This window comes from Protomyctophum parallelum (genome assembly GCF_964188405.1).
Source record: "Protomyctophum parallelum genome assembly, chromosome: 15".
NCBI classification, from domain to species: Eukaryota; Metazoa; Chordata; class Actinopteri; order Myctophiformes; family Myctophidae; genus Protomyctophum; species Protomyctophum parallelum.
In genome coordinates, this window is record NC_139710.1 from 8,700,424 (window position 1) to 8,720,160 (window position 19,737).

The 19,737-nt window shown below is 42.0% G+C and overlaps 1 protein-coding gene across 1 annotated transcript in view; it reads right to left on the minus strand.

Annotated features, from left to right (window-relative positions):
* Nucleotides 1–648: 648 nt before the first annotated feature.
* snx2 (sorting nexin 2) overlaps nucleotides 649–19,737 on the minus strand; it is a 33,489-nt gene continuing 14,400 nt past the window's right edge. Inside the window, exons 8-15 of the mRNA XM_083783313.1 lie at nucleotides 16,128–16,203; nucleotides 13,819–13,932; nucleotides 12,863–12,956; nucleotides 12,482–12,687; nucleotides 6,458–6,601; nucleotides 2,211–2,291; nucleotides 2,049–2,120; nucleotides 649–1,918 (exon numbers count right to left, since the gene is read on the minus strand). Coding sequence (XP_083639439.1) covers nucleotides 1,868–1,918; nucleotides 2,049–2,120; nucleotides 2,211–2,291; nucleotides 6,458–6,601; nucleotides 12,482–12,687; nucleotides 12,863–12,956; nucleotides 13,819–13,932; nucleotides 16,128–16,203 — 838 coding nt within the window. The 3' untranslated portion in view covers nucleotides 649–1,867. The remainder of the gene's footprint in view (nucleotides 1,919–2,048; nucleotides 2,121–2,210; nucleotides 2,292–6,457; nucleotides 6,602–12,481; nucleotides 12,688–12,862; nucleotides 12,957–13,818; nucleotides 13,933–16,127; nucleotides 16,204–19,737) is intronic.

The window sequence follows — 19,737 nt, forward strand, 5'->3', positions numbered from 1 at the left end:
GGATACTTTGTCTTCTTGAATTTCAGTCCGTTATTCCTCCTAAAATACATTTCAGTGTTTACACTTCATTTATCTTCAAAACAGCCTGTTAGAATTTGTCAGCATTAGATTTTTTTTTTAAGAGCAGGAAGCGAGCAAGGAATGTGCTGTATCAGTGCTAACAAACTGATGTCTCATTCTAGCGGTCACTACCTCCGGCTGTATATTTAGAGCATCAAATTCAAAGGGCTGTATTTTGCGTGTCTTAACCCATTCTGACCCGAGATCAGATTCATACGAGGTTTCCACTGGACACACACTGGTCTGATGAACCCATTCTGACCTGAGATCAGATTATAAAAATGTCAGTCGTTCTTCGATTTTTCAAAAAATAGCAGACCTACAAGCTCGTATCGCGCCACTCGGTGGCGCGATATGAGCTTGTAGATCTGCTATTTTTAAATAGCTAAAGCATAACATGATGCTAACACCAAAATGGGTGCCCGGTCAGAATGGGTTAAGTACCAGGTCTTATTCCCTAACTTGAGTAAACTAAAGACCTGGAGGTGTGATCAATGCTCTTTGGCCACTCAGAATAGCCAAATGGCATTGATCACGCCTCCAGGTCTTTAGTTTACTCAAGTTAGGTAATAAGACCTGGTACTTAAGACACGCAAAATACAGCCCAAAATGTCAAGATATCCCTTGAAGTAATGTTTTAAAATAAGTACAAAAAAACGTTTGTGTTCAATAAATTCAATGATTTGGATCAGCAAAAAACATAACAAAAACATACATTTGGTCATTTTATAAAATACACACCAATCGTATCACCTGGGAGGGGTAATCCAGAGTTATCCACTGAACAAAGATGTGAAATGTTGCTTTGTCCCCTCTCTCTCGTCTCAAACATGTTGCCTTCCCTAATGATCATACAGCAACACATCAGTTCACCATTTTCAGGTGCCTGGAGCGCAAGAGATTAACCAGGTGACAAAATGTACAGCAGGAATCAAAAGGTGTACCACCCATGGTCTTTTTCACTGCCAGGCAACCGTTACGTAATGGGGGGGGACGGGGGGGACTACATTTCCTCTACATTTATTACTGATAACCATATTAGTAGTGTTTACAATAGCCAGATGTCCATGTTTTATGCCCATTATGATTTATCACATTAGAAAACCTGAATGAAAAAGGGCCAATGTCAATAAAATGTGGAATAACTGAACCAAAGATGCTATAGTTCCGACCTTTTGAGGTTATACTCTTCTCACGTAGCCCTTTTTTGTTTTGACAGAACAAATGGAAAAAACAATTGCCATTGTATATTTCAAACGTTTGCTTAAATTTATTTGACAGTTGGATGGAAACAACTATTGAAGCCAATGGTGACTGAGGAATGTCAATAATGCTAACAGGGTATTAGTTAGCTAAGTGCCAAGACCATAGCTTTTCTCCCACCATGCGATAAGTACTGTACCTGGTGGAGAAACAAAACAACACACCCTGAAATTCACCCTGAAAGTCAAAATATCAAAGTATTGTTACAATCACTAGTTGGTGGAAAACAAGACACCAGATCAGGGGCAAGAGATAAACGCTGTCATCTTTTGATGACATCACACTGATCAAAAGGTAGATATAGTAGCTCAGAGGGGGGGGGGGGGTGGGGGGGGGGGGAGTATACAAGACGCGTGTGAGCTATTGAGTGAAATTAACAGTAAAATTAAAACAGTGGTATTTAATTACGGCAGCCATGAAAAGGTAATAGATGATTCACTTCCTCGCTGCTTCTTTCCTCTGAGTGTAAACAGAAGAAAGGGGGAGATATGGGGAAGAGAGGTGCCTTCTGGGTAGTGTAGTTTGACTTGAGCTCGTCATCAGTCTATGAGATAGCCTTTGCTTCAGGTAAGAAGGCCTCCCAGTACTTTATCAGCTGTGGAAAAGTAGAGTAAGAAACATAATAAAGACAGTGAAGGGGAACAGCGTAGGATTTGGATAGGAAGGGTAATACTGTGTTTTTTTAGTTTTTGATTTGTTTCTCTGAGTCTACACTGTTAGCCTACCTGTTGTTGTGTCTGAACCAGTGACTCCAGGTATTTAATGATAACCGATTTGAAGTCCCTCACTCTTTCTTTCTGCAGAAGAAATTAAGACACATGAATAAAGTAAAACTGTTTTTTTTTTCTTCTATTGATGTTCAACAACTTTCTTAGCAGTCAACTAACCTCAAACCTGCTGACTTCCTTGCGGATGGTTTTGGAAATTAAATCAAAATCTCTCTCCCCCTGTTGGACCTTCCCCTCCAACTGGAACATGAATATAGACACAGGGGAGGAGACAGAAAGACAGACAGATAGATAGATGCTTTCAATACCATAAAGTTCAAAGGTACCACAGCAACAATTCAAATGTTGCTTTTAGTTGCACCATTCTGCATCCCCAACAGAAGCATTGTTTGCTTGTTTGTTTTAATCTCATTTTTAGATTGTCAAAACAAAGCAGACGTATATGATTATTCAAGTGAAGGATTGTCAAATTAAACTGACTCCTATAGATATGAGGGATACAGAATAGCTGCAGACTTCTATTTAAAAGGCAATGGTTAACAAGGCAAAGGTTAAAGAAGTTTTTTCTAAGCACCTAAATCAGAGTTTCTTCACTTTCAGTACAGCCAATACAGATTTGCTCTCTGAAAATAAACATAATGGTATATTCTACAAACCGGAATACTAGTAGTATACGTAAATAGTACATTTAATTATGAAGTTATTATGAAAGATAAAACCTCCTTGGAGATGAATTGAAATAGTTCTACAACTCACACAACTCTTTGTGTGTTTCTATTTGAGTGTTATTTTAGCTCAGTTTCTCCAGACCCAACTTCTGATTTCCATTTTATTCTGGATTAGTTTTTTGCGTCCGGTTACCCCGTCCACGACAGGCTTCAGATGTGCCTCCTCAGGAGACTTGGCTCAGATCTGAACCCATTTGATTTGGCGTATTGGCTTGAAAGTGAATTGACCCCAAGCATACATACAGACTGTTCTTACAAGTGAATTGACCCCAAGTATACATACAGACTGTTCTTACGAGTTTCTCAGCTGAATACCGGTGATTAGGGATGGGAAATTAAATTATACCAACTTCACTGACAAGTGACAACTAAATGTATTGATGTTTTCTTAAAGATGGAGTGCCGTGATTTTTTCCACCCTATAACTTGATCATCAGGTATTGTTATTATATAAGGAGGAAGAACTTTTTCAAAAAAAAAGTGTACAGTATTTGATAAAATGTCGTTTTTATGTGGACACGCCCACCAGTTAATTAAGTATGCCTGGTTTGCCTGGTGGAACTGAAGCCACACCCACAGCTGTTGTTGTAGTATGATAAGGGGGGAGGGGTTAAGGGAGTGGATGATATTGTGATGTCACTATATCTGTTGGCATGTTTGACTGTCAATGTTTCAGCCTCCAGGAAGAAACCCTAAATACAAAGGGAAGACATCAATGCACATAACAACCACACCAAGGGGTCTAATGAAGTACTGTCACCTAATAAACACATGCAAAACTGGAAAATATACAAAAATTACGGCACTCCATTTTTAACTTTTCTCCACAATGTTCATTTAGAAACCAGATGAATTCTGAATTTGTATTCAAACTGGAAGAGCCTGGAAAAGCAGTACACTGTATTTATATAAGATTTAGCCATTCCCATCCGTACCGGTAGTTGGTTGTACACACTGAGACACATAATTTGTAGTTTAGAAGATTATGTGTATTAAAATGATGAATACTAACTGAATGGTGCTGGCTACCACAATCTAGCTACATGGGTTTTAAAAGGCTCATAAAATGAACACCTTTTTAGTCTAGTTATGTGGGTGATGTTATGCAGAAAGACAATGATGAACAAATTAGAGTGAAATTATCCTATAACAAATCCATTATTTAAGTGACAAATGTGTCACATGAAGGTGTTTGCATGAATAATATATATTTTTTTAAAGTACTGGATACTTAAAGTAGTCCAACAAGTGAAATTTGAAACGGTTCATTTTGACAAACACATTCATGTGACTTTGGACTCTTCAACAGTGAGAATGCAAAACAACAAATTAAAGTAACAGATGGTTGCGTGATAGTGGCAGGAAATTACAAAACAAGTTCTAAACGGGTAAATGCCAGCCAACAAAGGTGTAGATGGACAGACAGACAGACAGACAGACAGACAGACAGACAGACAAACAAACAGGGGCAGGTCCTACCTCCTCAATCTCCTGGTTGAAGGCATGGCAGGGAAAACGCAACAAATGTTTAAAGGCAGGGAGAAAAGAACGCTCTGAGCTTCAAAATCATAAAGAGAGGAACCTCCAGGTGCTACTACTAAGGCAGGCAGTTAGCTGGTTAGGAGCGGTTAGAAAGAAAAGGTTCATTGTGTGTGTGTGGAGGCTCTGCATCCACAGACTCAGCCAAGCAGTGAGTGAGTGAGTGAGTGAGTGAGTGAGTGAGTGAGTGAGAGAGAGAGAGAGTGAGAGAGAGAGATATATATATATATATATATATATATATGCTGGCAGCAACCTAGGTAGGTATCGTATGTGATGTTTAGCCAGCAAAAAAGAGGTACAGGCCAAAATTAATTTAGGAAAAAAGTGAAAGTGATTGAAACACAACAGTTTTGAAAGACGGTTGTACTTTGATGGATGATGACAAAAATATATTGATAGGTTGAACATTTTAATTGGGGAAACGCTCAGAGTACGATCAGGAATCTGAATCTACACAAAAGTAGGTGAAAGTAACCCTGAGTGCAGTTACTTTCACTGCCTACAGGGGGCAGTGTGGGTTAATAATCTGACAGGAGATATAAATAAAGAAATCCAGGCGCACACACACACACACACACACACACACACACACACACACACACACACACACACACACACACACACACACACACACACACACACACACACACACACACACACACACACACACACACACACACACCTAGAAGTTATTGTTTAAAATTAGTTATTAGGAGTAGGACCAGTACACATTTGTGTTTGTGATGCCTCTTGTTAAATTATTGTATGTTCTTTTTTCTCATCTTTAGTATAAAACACTTTGCCTTTGACCCATAGTAATACAGAGTTCATGGGAACTATTGTTTCATCCTAGTCCTGAGCTTGTTGACGGCAACAGCAACACCAAAAAACACCACAACTGACATGGTTGTGTTTCTATTTCAGGCCAAACACAGATTGCACTTTAGGAATTCCACCAGGTAGCTGGTCTGTAGCAGCACCAGAGAGAAGGAAGGAGGGGGGGAGGGGGGGCGGCGTTGTTTTCTCTTTGGCTGTTGTTGTCAAGGAGGCACCAAACCAAAACACTGTCTTCCTGACAACCTCTCAAAACTCTCATTTTCTCAAAAATAAATGTTGGTTGTAACTCTACTGGCCTGTCCTCTAAAGACACTATCTGACAGGCTCTCTCACTCCCTGCACAATGCCTCTGACAGTTTTTCTCTTTTAATACCAGACCCCCTGCCAAGGTAGTTCCCCTTCTCCTCCGCCGTTTACTGTGTGTGTGTGTGTGTGTGTGTGTGTGTGTGTGTGTGTTAAATCCTGACAAAGCACGATAGAGGATGAATTTGTACAGTGACAGCTACAGCCGTCTAATAAATTATACTCTCCTCGCCTCTGCTCTACCTCGTTTGACGGGATATGAAAATTGTACTATACATTTTTATTATGAATTATAATCTTAACCACATGAACCCTAGTAGTAGTGTCCCTATTCTGGGGGCATACTGTAGATATCTAGTTTAGAGGGGAAGAGAGGGGGCCTAGTATAGAACTCTGGGGGCCTCCGGTCAACAAATTGTGCACGTCATTCATTTTTACTAACAAAGTGTACATGTGTTTCTATGCCTTTTATTTCTATTGCTATCACTTTTCCATTTTTGCCCTTTTCCTATATTCGGTCTGCTTTGTGATTCTCCTTTGTGCCATCTCTGGGTGACTCTCCTACTAGTAAGGGCATTTTATCAGGTATTTGACCAATCTGGGAACTAAATCGTTACCAAGAAATTTCTTCACCAATGTGTTTCTAAAGGTGTCTAATAATATGTACTAAAAGTTTGAAATTCAACTCCTGTGGGAAATTGAGTTATTAGCATAATATGTGACCATACCCATAACATCCTATATAAGGCAAAAAAGTCCAAATCTCATCATTCTTTCAGTAGCATGTGACATATGAAACTAGGGGGTTTTCATGATTCTGAATCCATTCCAAGCATTAGTTTTGCACAAAAAACACTCCTTGGGAGGAAAATGAATGAAGTTTGAAATGAATTTCAAACTTTTAGTACATATTAGACACCTTTAGAAACACATTGGTGAAGAAATGTCTTGGTAACGATTTAGTTCCCAGAGTTGAATAGATTTCTCTCACTATACCTCTTTGATCTCGTCCTTGGCTTGCTGCAGCTTGTCGGGCTTGTTGGTGTACTGCAGCTTGGCCTCGGCCTCCCGTCTCTTCTGCAGGAGCAGCTGGGTGTCCTGCCACTTCTGCCACGTCTTCATGCGGTGGTCAAACACTCCCTGGAAATGAGCCAAAAAACACATCACACAGCATAAAGAGATGCACACCAACACTATTATCAACCCATTCTGACCTGAGATCAGATTCATACGAGGTTTCCGCCGGACACACACACACTGGTCTGATCAACCCATTCTGACCTGAGATCAGATTTAAAAAAAGAATGTCAGTCGTTCTTCGATTTTTCAAAAAATAGCAGACCTACAAGCTCGTATCGCGCCACTCGGTGGCGCGATATGAGCTTGTAGATCTGCTATTTTTCAACAGCTAAAGCATGACATGATGCCGACACCAAAATGCGTGCCCGTTCAGAATGGGTTAATCAAATCATCGAGAAGCTATATATATTTCTTCTTAATTATTTATTAATAAAATGCATACGTCATACTATAATTCAGTCAAATAATTCAGACCCATGTCTGAATGAATGAATGAATGTCTGTCTGAATGAATGTCAGAAACACCGGCGTGTCTCCTCATTGCCTGCGCCAATCGCTCCCAGTTTTCACACAGGCATGGACCATAATTATATGGAGGTCTTAACGGAGCCATTTGTTCAATAACATTAATAATGAATTTATTAGTGAATAAAAACCCGTTTATTTGTCCGTGGTCTATCTCCGACCGAGCCACACTATTAGCACACATCTCTCCATGGCAAAAAAAAAAAATCTGCACGCTCCCAGAATCCAGCTAGGCTACATTTTACCGACGCAACTGTCATATTTACTGTACAGATATTGTTTTTACATCACCACACGATCCCACGGGCAAAGTTGCTGTGACGTCATAATCGTCACACTTCTCCACCAGCACAGAGGCCAGCCATGAGCCATCCACACCGTTTGCACACATCTCACCATGCACAGCAGCAACAGCTAGCCTGTCCACACATCAACCTTGAACCACTACTTTGCATTCATATTCATGTCATATTTACAGTACTACGGCCTTCACAGTGACCAGGATCCCCCTTTGCACAGACAGGCGATTGATGATTCAAACCACACATGGGTAAAAACAGCGCAGGCACCATTGTGGCAGACAGGCAGCTGTTACACACGGCGCATAGCCTACTAAGGTTATTTAACCACTTTGCAATGCAATGTTTGAACGTCACTTCATATTACAACTTCAAACTAAACGCGGGTGACACGCCTGGTCACTGACGACGCGCGTCGCGCAGTTACAGATCTCATCTTTCCTGCACCTAATGTGAAACATTGAACAGCACGGCCACGATCACAACGGAATGATTATCTATCGGGGTGGCTCTGTTGGATCAGAACATATCAATAATTTAAGCCACCACTCGACGGAAGGGAAACACACATCCCGTAAAATACAATGATAAAATACATACAGACAAATGCAATGACTAACGTTTGGCTGCCCTGTCGACACCACTTGAGTAGGCCTACTCAGGAACGAAACATTCCTAAATCACAAAAAAACGTCTCATTCTTATCCTGATTAGATAAAGCACAAAAGCCAACCTCCGACTTTAATACAGTACATTATATGCATCTCTATGGGCAGCAGACGGTCAGCTGAGCGCTTAGGGACCGTCTACAAAGTGCAACACCAAAAGTGAAAATATTCAATAGCTTTATTTCTATGCAGAATAATACCAACAAATATACATCACACATCAATGGTGTACTTATGATTGTACTACAGCATCTATTAGTGAATACATTTTTCCCATTGACTTGCATAGGAAAATCTACAACTATAACATTATGTCCTACAGTCCACTTGCCCCCCCCCCCCCTCCCCCTCAGGAGTGTAGGCTCATAACGGGGAAGAAGTTATAAGAGTGCGGGTGCCCCGTAGGCTTTTGTTTTCATTTGCTCGGTTCACCAGCAGCCCTTAGGGTTATCGGTTATGGTAGCCCTTAGGGTTATCGGTTAGGGTAGCCGTTAGGGTTATCGGTTGGCCACCAGCAACATTATCTATCTATCCATCCATCCATATTAGCCTATACTTTTGTGCCTATAACCCAACTTCCCAAGATCATCTGTAAACTATTCCCTGCCTATCAGTAATGTGATCTATTACATCGCATTACCCACACTGAATATCATTTGCTGTTCATATATTCAGAACGGGTAAGGACTAGTTTCTATAATTAACTAAATTATTAGTCAATAATTATTTGCCTATAGGCAACCACACTAATAAGAAACATAATTTCATACAGTATTTATGTATTATGTATTATTTATGTATTGAAATGCTTAAATATTTGTAGAAATGAATTATGCATTTCCCTAGATAAGGCTGACTATATATTAGGCCTGGTGCAAGGATGTAAGTTTGCGCAAGGTATAGTGTGCAAATATAGTTAGGATATATTATCATTGTTAGTTACGCTCTACTCTGGTCCATTTGCTTTACATCCAGCAGCTTAAACAAGAGGGTGGTAAATGGGTAAGTCAGCAGTACAGGGGGCATTATTCTACTCTATACTCACATAATGCAACTAACCTAGCTCTAAAAAGCCAAATGCAACAACATAGCCAATAGAATAGAGACTACTAGACAATGGCGCTATAATAATAATAATAATAATAATATCTCAAACTTATATAGCGCTTTTCTGAGTACCCAAAGACGCTTTACATGGGGGGGCTTTACAGAGGTAACAACAAATTAAAACAACTTTAATAGAAAAAGGAAAAAAGAAACACTAAAAGCTAAAGAACATTAAAAGACAGTGAAAAGGGTTAGCTAGGGAAGGCAATTTTGAAGAGGTGGGTTTTGAGGGTGGATTTGAAGGTTTGAAGGGTAGGGGCATCTCTGAGTGCCTTAGGGAGGGCATTCCACAGGGTTGGGGCAGCAAAGGCAAAAGCTCTGTCCCCCCACGTACGGCGTTTGGTTATGGGGACGTCGAGGAGGTTTGCATCACCAGACCTGAGGGAGCGAGAGGGGGCATGGCGTTTGAGGAGGTCACAGAGGTATGGGGGAGCCAGGTTATTTAGTGCTTTGTAGGTGGTCAGGAGTGTTTTGAAGTGGATTCTTTGTTTAACCGGTAGCCAGTGAAGGTCACGGAGGACAGGTGTAATATGGTCTCTGGAACGGGTACTGGTGAGCAGGCGGGCAGCTGAATTCTGGACATATTGCAGTTTATTGAGGACTTTGGAGGTGGTGCCGTAGAGGATACTGTTGCAATAGTCAAGGCGGGATGAGATGAAGGCGTGGATGAGTGTTTCGGCTGCGGAAAATGACCGAGAGGGTCGGAGACGGGCAATGTTCTTGAGGTGAAAGAAGGCGGTTTTGGTGACTTGGTTAACATGGGGGAGGAATGAAAGGGTGGGGTCGAAAATGATGCCAAGGTTGCGGATGCGGGTGGAGGGTGTAACAGTGGACCCATCAACGTTCAGTGAAAAACCTTGGGTGGAATTGGTGAGGGAGTTGGGACCGACCGCTATGGTGTAGCGAGATGTGTTATAGTGTGGCATGAATGGGACCAGGCGTGGCTCTATGGTCGCCGTCAATGGTGAGTGTATCCAGAGCTAATCTTGCAAACCACTGGACAGATCGGCCCTCATATACTGTGTGTTTTATACTTTTAGAAATACAAAATTCTCAGGATGTAAAGCAGCCTGAAAAATCAATTTCAAGCGGTGCCATATGGGCATGTTACGTTGGTGATATAACATGACAAACAACATAATGTATATATATACTGTATATGTCATCTACTGTAATAGATGTTCAGGCCCTTCACATCTAGATTTAGATTATAGTAGCGCCGAACAGAGAATGACATCACCATTTGTGGTGACTAACCACAGGACAATCAATGATTAATACTTGCGCAAGCAGAGCACGCAAGTATTGTAGTCGGCTGGACGAATGTATGTACGGCATGTATGGTGGGTATATATACTGGATGTTGATGATGACGTAATTAAGATATGTTTCAATGTGGGGTTATAACTGGCTGTTGATGGTGACGTAATTAAGACAGGTTTCAGATCACATACATATACATACAGACATAACCCTTTATCCACCCGACATTGAAACATAACTTAATTACGTCACCATCGACAGCCAGTTATAACTTGACATTGAAACATATCCTAATTACGTCAACATCAACGTCAACATCCGGTATATATACCTACCACGCATACATACGTCCAGCCGACCACAGTATAGTACTTTCAACTTACATACATACGTTAACCATTACCTAGCCTGGGGAACCCAGACCTTTTTATTTCCAGGGAGAAATAGTCTGCGCCTTTGTTAAATTGACACACACACACACACACACACACACACACACTCTCTCTCTGTCGCTCTAATTAATTAGTCTCATGTCGCGCAGCTGCGTCTAGATTCTCCCGGCGCCATAGAAAGCATAGGTGGACCCCAGGCTACCAGTTACCCAACCAATATTGAAACATATCGTAATTACGTCACCATCGACCATATTGTATTTTCTTTTTGGACATGTAATTTTCCTAGAGAACGTTAAATGGTTTGGGTGAGTATGTATGTTTCATCTGAAACTAGCAACTTGCGAGATACACACAACATACATAGCCTACTTGTGTACTACTAACCTCCCAACTTGAAAGTTATCTTAATTACGTCAACAACAACGATGATGGGGAAGAGATAGATTGGTTATGTCACAATCAACAGCCAATTCAGTTTCAGAATCATTTATAAAGAATTACAAACGTTTATAAGAGCATACTATTTAATTATTTCGTATCGTTCAGGAGGTTTTCAGAAGTTACAAATAAGTAAAGACACACTGGTCTGATGAACCCATTCTGACCTGAGATCAGATTCGAAAAATGTCAGTCGTTCTTCGATTTTTCAAAAATAGCTCGTAGCGCGCCACTCGGTGGCGCGCTACGAGCTTGTAGATCTGCTATTTTTCAATAGCTAAAGCATAACATGATGCCAACACCAAAATGTGTGCCCGGTCAGAATGGGTTAATGATTTTGAAGAGGAGAGATTATATCATTTAAAAAAAGGTTTTTTCTCTCTCTAAAGTTTTAAACAAAACAATTGTATTTTATATTAATGTCGGATTTCTTTAAAGATTTCTTTGTTCTTTTATTATTTAATTAATTATTAATATTGGCACTCGACAGAGTGCAGTTCTAGTTCTGGGCGCCTGCCATGCAATGGCAGAAACACAGGTTGAAATCCGCAACACATACTTAATAATTAGTAATTAGTAATTGTCCGACTTTATTTATTTATTATTGCGTATAAACGTTTTAGGGATGTCATTGCAACTACGTTTGCAATTTCCCAGAATTGCATCTTTCTGTGGTTGTCAAAGGCTTTATACTGTATAAACAGTTAATTCCGTATAACCGTTGTAGGCCCCTGTGATGTCATGTGGGTCAATACATCATCATTCATACTGTACTTATGTACTTTTATGTTGTTATTCAAACTGTCAGGCAAACTGAGCTACTTGCTATATTTCGCAGGGCAGGGATCAGGTACCAAAAAGTACTCATGGGGTACACTCAACCAGTGGATGCTGCCGTAAAGAACTCTGGTATCACCTGCAGGACAGGGTCGTCAAGGCTAGAGTGTTAGTGCTAGTGCTACAGCAAGTGCTATGAGCTAATGTAGAGTCTGATGAGGCGAGTCTGAAGATTACGGTGGAAGATTGGGAGTGGGTCTGCTCTGCAGTTCTAACTGCAATGGGGAGTTTGTTCCACAGGCACAGTCTGGGAGGCAGTCTGGGAGGCAGAAGGGAGAAGAGTCTGGGACGTGTGGAGGGTTGTCCTGGACGTTTTAGGGAGAGCTTCCCTATAACTATTTAGCGGTCTAATTTACAAATTCTACTCTGCTCTGTTTTTGAGCACAATGAACTGGCGGTCATTTTTACCTTGACAGCAGTGATAAGGCGTACGTAGTCCCCCAAAAGTTCAGAGAAGAGGTGGAAGTCTGCATTGGCCTGTTCCTGATGGAGCTGGTCTATCTTCTCCTCTACCTCCGCCAGCTGGGATAGCGCCCGCGACAGAGCTGTGTGGTCCTCACTATTACCCAACATTGCCGCCGACTTGGCAAACAGTGCCGTGTTCACCGACAACTCTGGAGAGGAGAGGAAAATATTGTTAGATTGAAAGCATGCATGAATGTGTGCTGGATTATCAGTTGACAGCTGCTTGCATTTTCTGCTACCATACTGGTGATAGGACATCCACAGATGAACATCCGGGGAGTCCCGGTGGTGGGTATAAAACAACCACACACACACATTATCTACCTTTACGGTGACAGACCAGTGACTCCACACTGGCATGAAGCTTCCTCAGTTGAATGTCCAAATTCTCAAACTGCTGCTGCTTCTCTTCAAACCACTGACACACACACACACACACACACACACACACACACACACACACACACACACACACACACACACACACACACACACACACACAGACACACACAGATTTGATGAACTCCTCACACCCGTTATCATTCTCTCTTGCCTCTCTCTCCTCCCTCTATCCTTCTCTCCTTCTCGTCTGGAATCTCCATCAATCCCTTCCTCCACCCCTCTATCCATCTCTCCTTCTACCAGGTTTCTCCACCCCTCTATCCATCTCTCCTTCTACCTGGTTTCTCCACCCCTCTATCCATCTCTCCTTCTACCAGGTTTCTCCTTCCTCCACCCCTCTATCCATCTCTCCTTCTACCAGGTTTCTCCTAGCCTCGCGATACGAATATCACTGCGTGGATTAGTGGACATTAGCCTCGTCCCTCTCAGTATTTAGATTTTATTTTGCAATGTCCCGCCCCATATTTGAATACTGGGCCCTGGTTGGTTATAGCCTGGTTCCAGACGAATCTGGTTGGCTTGTCACCACTTTGGCCATGAAGCCCTCCCACAATTGAGAGGGGCCAGATTAATCTGCCTGGGGTAATATGCATTGCAATGGCAGATGAAGGCTGGCTATGCGAGGCTAGGTTTCTCCACCTTCTCCTCTCCTCATATCTTATCTCCGCCAAACCTCACCCACCTCCTCCATATACACCCCATCTCTCCCTCCCGCAAATCATTCATTCACTCATTCTTCGCTCCCCATATCTGATTTGTTAATCTTAATGCCTTCTTGTCAATTATTTCATTCATTCGTTCGTTCCTCTCCAACAGCATCTTACTTATTCATCTTTAGTGATCATGTTGTTCTTAATTCATTCATTCATTTCTCTTACAGCGTCTGATTCGTTCATCTTGATGGTCATCTTGTTGACAGCATCCGCAGCTTTGTTGACCATACGAAGGAGTCCCGCTCCACTCAGTGCCTGGGTGCTAACGGCCCGCGGCAGCTTGGAAACCAAGACAAATGGGGGCCAACAAACGCTTTAGCAGATACAAACAAACTGGTTAGTAGGCAAAAAAGGGAGAGGAAAAAAAACATGGAGTGTATCCTACGATACAACACACCCCACATTTCTCTTTTCACTTCTCATTTAGTCTTTCTCCATTTCTCTTTTGTTCTATTTTGTTCTAGTTTCTCTCGCATAGTTTTCTCAATTCTCTGTCTTGTTCTCTCCGTCTCTGTCCTTTTTTCCACATTTGTCTTTGTCTTTAAGCTTTTGTTAGTTTTTCTCTGTCTTTCTCAATCTTTAACTCGGTTTCTCACCAATTATGTGTCTGTCTGGCTCTAACTCTGTTATACTCTCTGATTGTCTCCGTTCACATCATCCAGGTCTTACAATGTTTCTTTAATCCAGCTCCTGTTAACGGTTTATCATTTCTATCTTTCCTTTGTGTCTTTGTAGCTGCTACTAGCACTGTTGGGTTTTCTCACCCATCAATTTTCATAAATGCTTTAATTTATAAAAAAAAACATGTAACTCTATAACTCACAATCACCCACTTCCCACAAAAGACAACCTTCAGCCCCAAAACAGGATGCCAATCTAAAAACAAGTTTGCCTTTCCTCCATTCTAGCCAAGTTTACTTAGAGTGGAGATACTAGCTTTTTCCTCTGAGCTGACAGTACTAGTAAATTCCCTCCAAAGACCAGTACAATCTCATTTAATAGAGCAGGCCGCAGCCTGGGGAAAACCACAGCGCTGGGACCCTCAGGAGAGGTGACAGAGTGGGGAGGAGGGAGGAGGGCAAAAATAGCTTTCAATTGAGAGTGGTCCCATTTGTCCCCTCCTTGGTTCTCTAGTTGCATTTCATTAAGAGGGGATAGACAGACGGACAGATGGATGAAAGGACACGCTCGGTCAGGCGGCCAACCGATACATCTGTTTAAAGCTGTGACACCGGGCCATTTATTCTGGGACCCAAATGACACTGGGCTGGCTTTAAACCTAATCCCCCCCTACATGGTTTAAATGGAGAACGGAGGCTAACAAAGAATTAGAGAGTTTGTTGAAACGATGGCCGGCAATAAAATGAGGCAGAAAATAGCTGGGAAGCCAACAAAACCAGTTCGTTTTTAGCCATTAGCAGAGGCCCTTGTTTGCCCCTGTTGGAAAGTTTGCAGCTCCCAGTTACAGGTAAATGAAGTGAGGGTTCAAGCCCACTGAAAAACTGAAACGGATTCTTCTCTATAGTGTTTTCTTTTCTCAAACAAAGACTATTCTGTGAATCTTTCCGTATGTTTGTGACGGAGTGTTTTTACCTTTACAGTTCAAAGAATAATGAGCGGTTTATTAGTCACACACTAACAGGTACGAGCAGCAAAATGTTGGTGGGACATGTTCCATAAAGACTGCACTAATAAAACAATACAAAATAGCAAGAAGATAATGATAATATTTAGCATAGTATAAAATGTGTTCTAACCCATTCTGAACAGGAACCCGTTTTGGTGTCAGCATCATGTCGTGCTTTAGCTATTTAAAAATAGCAGATCTACAAGCTCATATCGCGCCACCGAGTGGCGCGATACGAGCTTGTAGGTCTGCTATTTTTGAAAAATCGAAGACACTTTTAGAATCTGATCTCAGGTCAGAATGGGTTAATAATGAAACTGTCAGGATGTAATAGACATTTTTAGAATCAGATCTCAGGTCAGAATGGGTTAGTAAGGCCAGACGGGGCCCCGGGCCAGCCCAGTTAGGGCGCAGGTAGGGCCGGGCCGCCATTTTCGGGCCTGGTGAGAATTCTAGCTTTCACCGGCTGCCGGGCGCAGCTGCGCTAATAACTTTGGGGCGGGCCCGTCTAGAGATTGAATGGACAGTCAAAAGGGAGACATGGAAGAGGAAGGACGGGTGGGGAAGGATCAACATACGGAATGTCAGAACAGGTAGGCTCCATATATGGAGATCTAAGGGATTGAGGTCAGATGTAGAGTTGCTGGCCGGCTCCATCTATAGGTGATGATCCAGGTTTTGCAGGTTTTCATAGTAATCTGCGACCTACAGTCGCAATAAGGCTTAAGTGATTATCAACTCCTGACTATTCCAGTAGTTTATAGTAGACAGTAGTCCAGTATATATTCATGACAGCATAACCAGTCCAGCACAGAGACTTTTCCGAGTAAAAACATCTGGCTTCTACCTCTGAACTCTCCAGAAACTGCAGAACATCTGGGTCCTTCAGCAGGACAGGGTGCTTCACTGTTCTCATCAGATATCTGGTAGACGGGACACAAGATGGAGACAATACTCAGGTTTTTTATTCATCCAAGTAAACCTAATCTCTTATCTGGCACACTCACTTTCCGCTTATCTGACCTTCTAACTTGACATGAATGTTGAGTTGTATAGTAAATCTCTGGCCCTTGTAAGACTTACTACTGGTTGCTTGTAATGTTTGTGATGAAGGAAAAAGCACCTTTATGACAATCACAGTAACTCTTGTTAACTCGCTCTAAAGTTGTATTTACTGCAGCTTGTTGGGTTGAACAGACTGAATTAGGCATGTAACGATATATCGTATATCGATATATATCGATATTATATCCTGACGATATGTATCGATTTATAAAAAAAAGAGAAGAAAAACTGTGTGATATGAAATGTGAGCTGTAATCATATTCCATCACATTCACGTGCTTTTGGAGAGAAATGAGACACTCCATGCAGTCACTTTCAGTAGTAGTGGCCTGCAGAGGGGAGCTGTATGTGTCTGTGACACAGGTGATGGTCGTTATTGATGCTCATTAATACATCAAGGAAGGGAATTATGTTTCTGCACTGTCAAATAGGTCTACATCTATCCTAAGATGCCGTCAAATAAAATAAGAAATGTTAACTCGAGCTAGGTTTAAACATGAAAGCATGTTTACAGTTGTTGCACAGAAATTAAGTAATTTTACATGAAAAGTAATGCTACTTTTGCTATGTACTGTAGTTAAATAAAAATTGTGAAAAAAGCTTGGGGGGGGGAAGATAAATCATTTAAAAAGGATTCTTCGGTCATTTGTCTGGAAAATAATTGTGTTGTAAATATTGTGAAAAATCGTATCGTGAACCTCATATCTTGATACGTATCGTGAGTTGAGTCTATCGTTACATGCCTAGACTGAATGGCAATTTATTAACCCATTCTGACCGGGCACCCATTTTGGTGTTGGCATCATGTTATGCTTTAGCTATTTAAAAATAGCAGATCTACAAGCTCATATCGCGCCACCGAGTGGCGCGATACGAGCTTGTAGGTCTGCTATTTTTTAAAGAATCGAAGAACGACTGACATTTCTACAATCTGATCTCAGGTCAGAATGGGTTAATCAGACCAGTGTGTGTCCAGTGGAAACCTCGTATGAATCTGATCTCAGGTCAGAATGGGTTAATTATTTTTCATTGGTCATTATGCCAATTCCCTCTTTGTACTGTAGGTCAGTTCTTTTCAACTCACAGTGATGAGTTTCACCGGGAGGACGCAACGCACGTCAGTTCAGCTCGCCACTGAACAGGCACAAAACTGTAGGAGTCACTCATGCAGGGATACACTAGATATCCCACTCTGGATTCCCTCTAGTTGTGTCCATTGGAGCACGCGGCCAAACGGCACACACTAGAGGATTTAGGGGTAGTCGTAGATTCGTAGCTCAGTGGGTAGAGAGGCCATCAATACCCAGCGACATACTAGCGTCATGCATGTAGTTTTGTATATCAAGCTGCCTCACGCTAAGGAAACAGGAGATACAGTAGGCTCCTGCCCTACACGTTAAAAAATTACCACCGCTGAAGTGCCCTTGGACCACTACCATGAAATGTTCTATGAAATAAGCAGGGCCTGGCTGTAAACAAGTATCTGATGCGCAGTCCAGTTACCCTGGGTAAACATAGTACCTTTCCTTTCCTTTACGGGCCCCAGGGCCCGGCAAGGCTTACGAACATCAACGCCACAACCATAATACCCGAGCAAGCAGTGGGCTCTATGCACACGCCATTTTGGAAAGAACTTGGGCCCCTTCCCTACTTCCTTCACAGGTGTTACCGCTGCCTGGTACTAATGAAGGCTCTGTTCCATTCTGGTCAAACAGAGTCAGGGTGCTGCTGTTGTGTGTGTTGGAAACACTGCTGCAATCTCAATTCTCAAAGTGTCCTTGAGTGCGTTCCAAATGGCCCCGTACGAATGTGTAACTCAAATTAAACCAAATGGACCCTTACGGGTTCATTTGGTTCCATCTCAGAGGTATGGGGGCCTTTGAAATAAATAAACAAAAGTTTGAGAACCACTGCACACTATATGGAACAGACTGAGCCTTAATTAGCATGATGGGTATTCGGTAACACCTGTGAAGGAAGTAGGGAAGCGGCCCCGGAAGTAGGAAGAGTTATTCTGTGCATATAGCCCAGCGTTAAAACAGAACCCCAGAGAGGAAGACTGAAAACATTCATTATTACAATGAACCGTGTAATGTTTGACATTACAGTTGGTGAAATTTTTTTACAGCGTGTATCTGTGAGCACAGCCGCATCCATCAGGCTGCAGTTCTGCAGCTCTGAGGCCCATCAGCTGTCACTGGGCTCAGGAGACTGGCTGACCTTCCTGTCAATCACTGCTGCCGTAGAAAAGGGCAGCAGAATGTCAGCCCCGCCCTCTTTAGCCCTCACCTCATCTTTATTCAATCCATCAGGAGGGCAAAAGCTGGACACACACACACACCTCGGACACACAAAGGTGGGGTGTTGTTTACAAACATATCAACAGACACTGTGTGTGTGTGTGTGTGTGTCTCCTTATGTGTATACATGGATTATTTTGTGTGTACTGTACGTGTGTCAGTATATCGCTGACAGCCGTTGCGGTGGCAGTGTGTGTGTGTTGTGATAATGATGTACCTAATATTTGTGGTTTAACCTTTGAAGCAGTAAAGATCTGAACAGGCCTGATCTTTCCCGGTGCTGAGGATCTCACCTCCTACTTTATCGCTGACAACCTGACAACGCAGCACTCTAACTAGCCTCTAACGCCAAAGACAGGGAGAGGGAAGGTGTGTTAGTGAAAGGAAGCCTGAGAGGGAGAAAGAGACTGCATATATCAAGAGAAAAAGAGCTAGACGGGGTGAATGTTGTCCTTAAAACTGCATAAACACAGTTAAGGGACTTTAGCTAAGGTTGTCTCCATTTTAATTTAGTGGTAACGTTGCAGTAGCAATACTAATTAACCCATTCTGACCGGGCACCCATTTTGGTGTCAGCATCATGTTATGCTTTAGCTATTTAAAAATAGCAGATCTACAAGCTCATATCGCGCCACCGAGTGGCGCGATACGAGCTTGTAGGTCTGCTATTTTTGAAAAATCGAAGAGCGACTGACATTTTTAGAATCTGATCTCAGGTCAGAATGGGTTCATCAGACCAGTGTGTGTCCGGCGGAAACCTCGTATGAATCTGATCTCAGGTCAGAATGGGCTAATTAAGTTATCGTTGCTCTCAGAGCTACAGGCCCACGCTACACGTATACATTTGGTTCTTATTACCAAATACCAAAAATATGAAGTCTCAACATGAGGTCCGGAGACCCAAGGGGTTCTTTACCCTTGGGTCCCCGGACCTCATGTTGAGACTTCATATTTTCATATCCAAGAAACACGTCACAGAGACCCCTAAGAGGTGATTACTTTCTCTTCTATGTTTGACATGGAAATACTACATCAAACAGTCACTTTCAATTTGCTATTTGACATTTACATCAGCCAGAGATTCCGCACAAC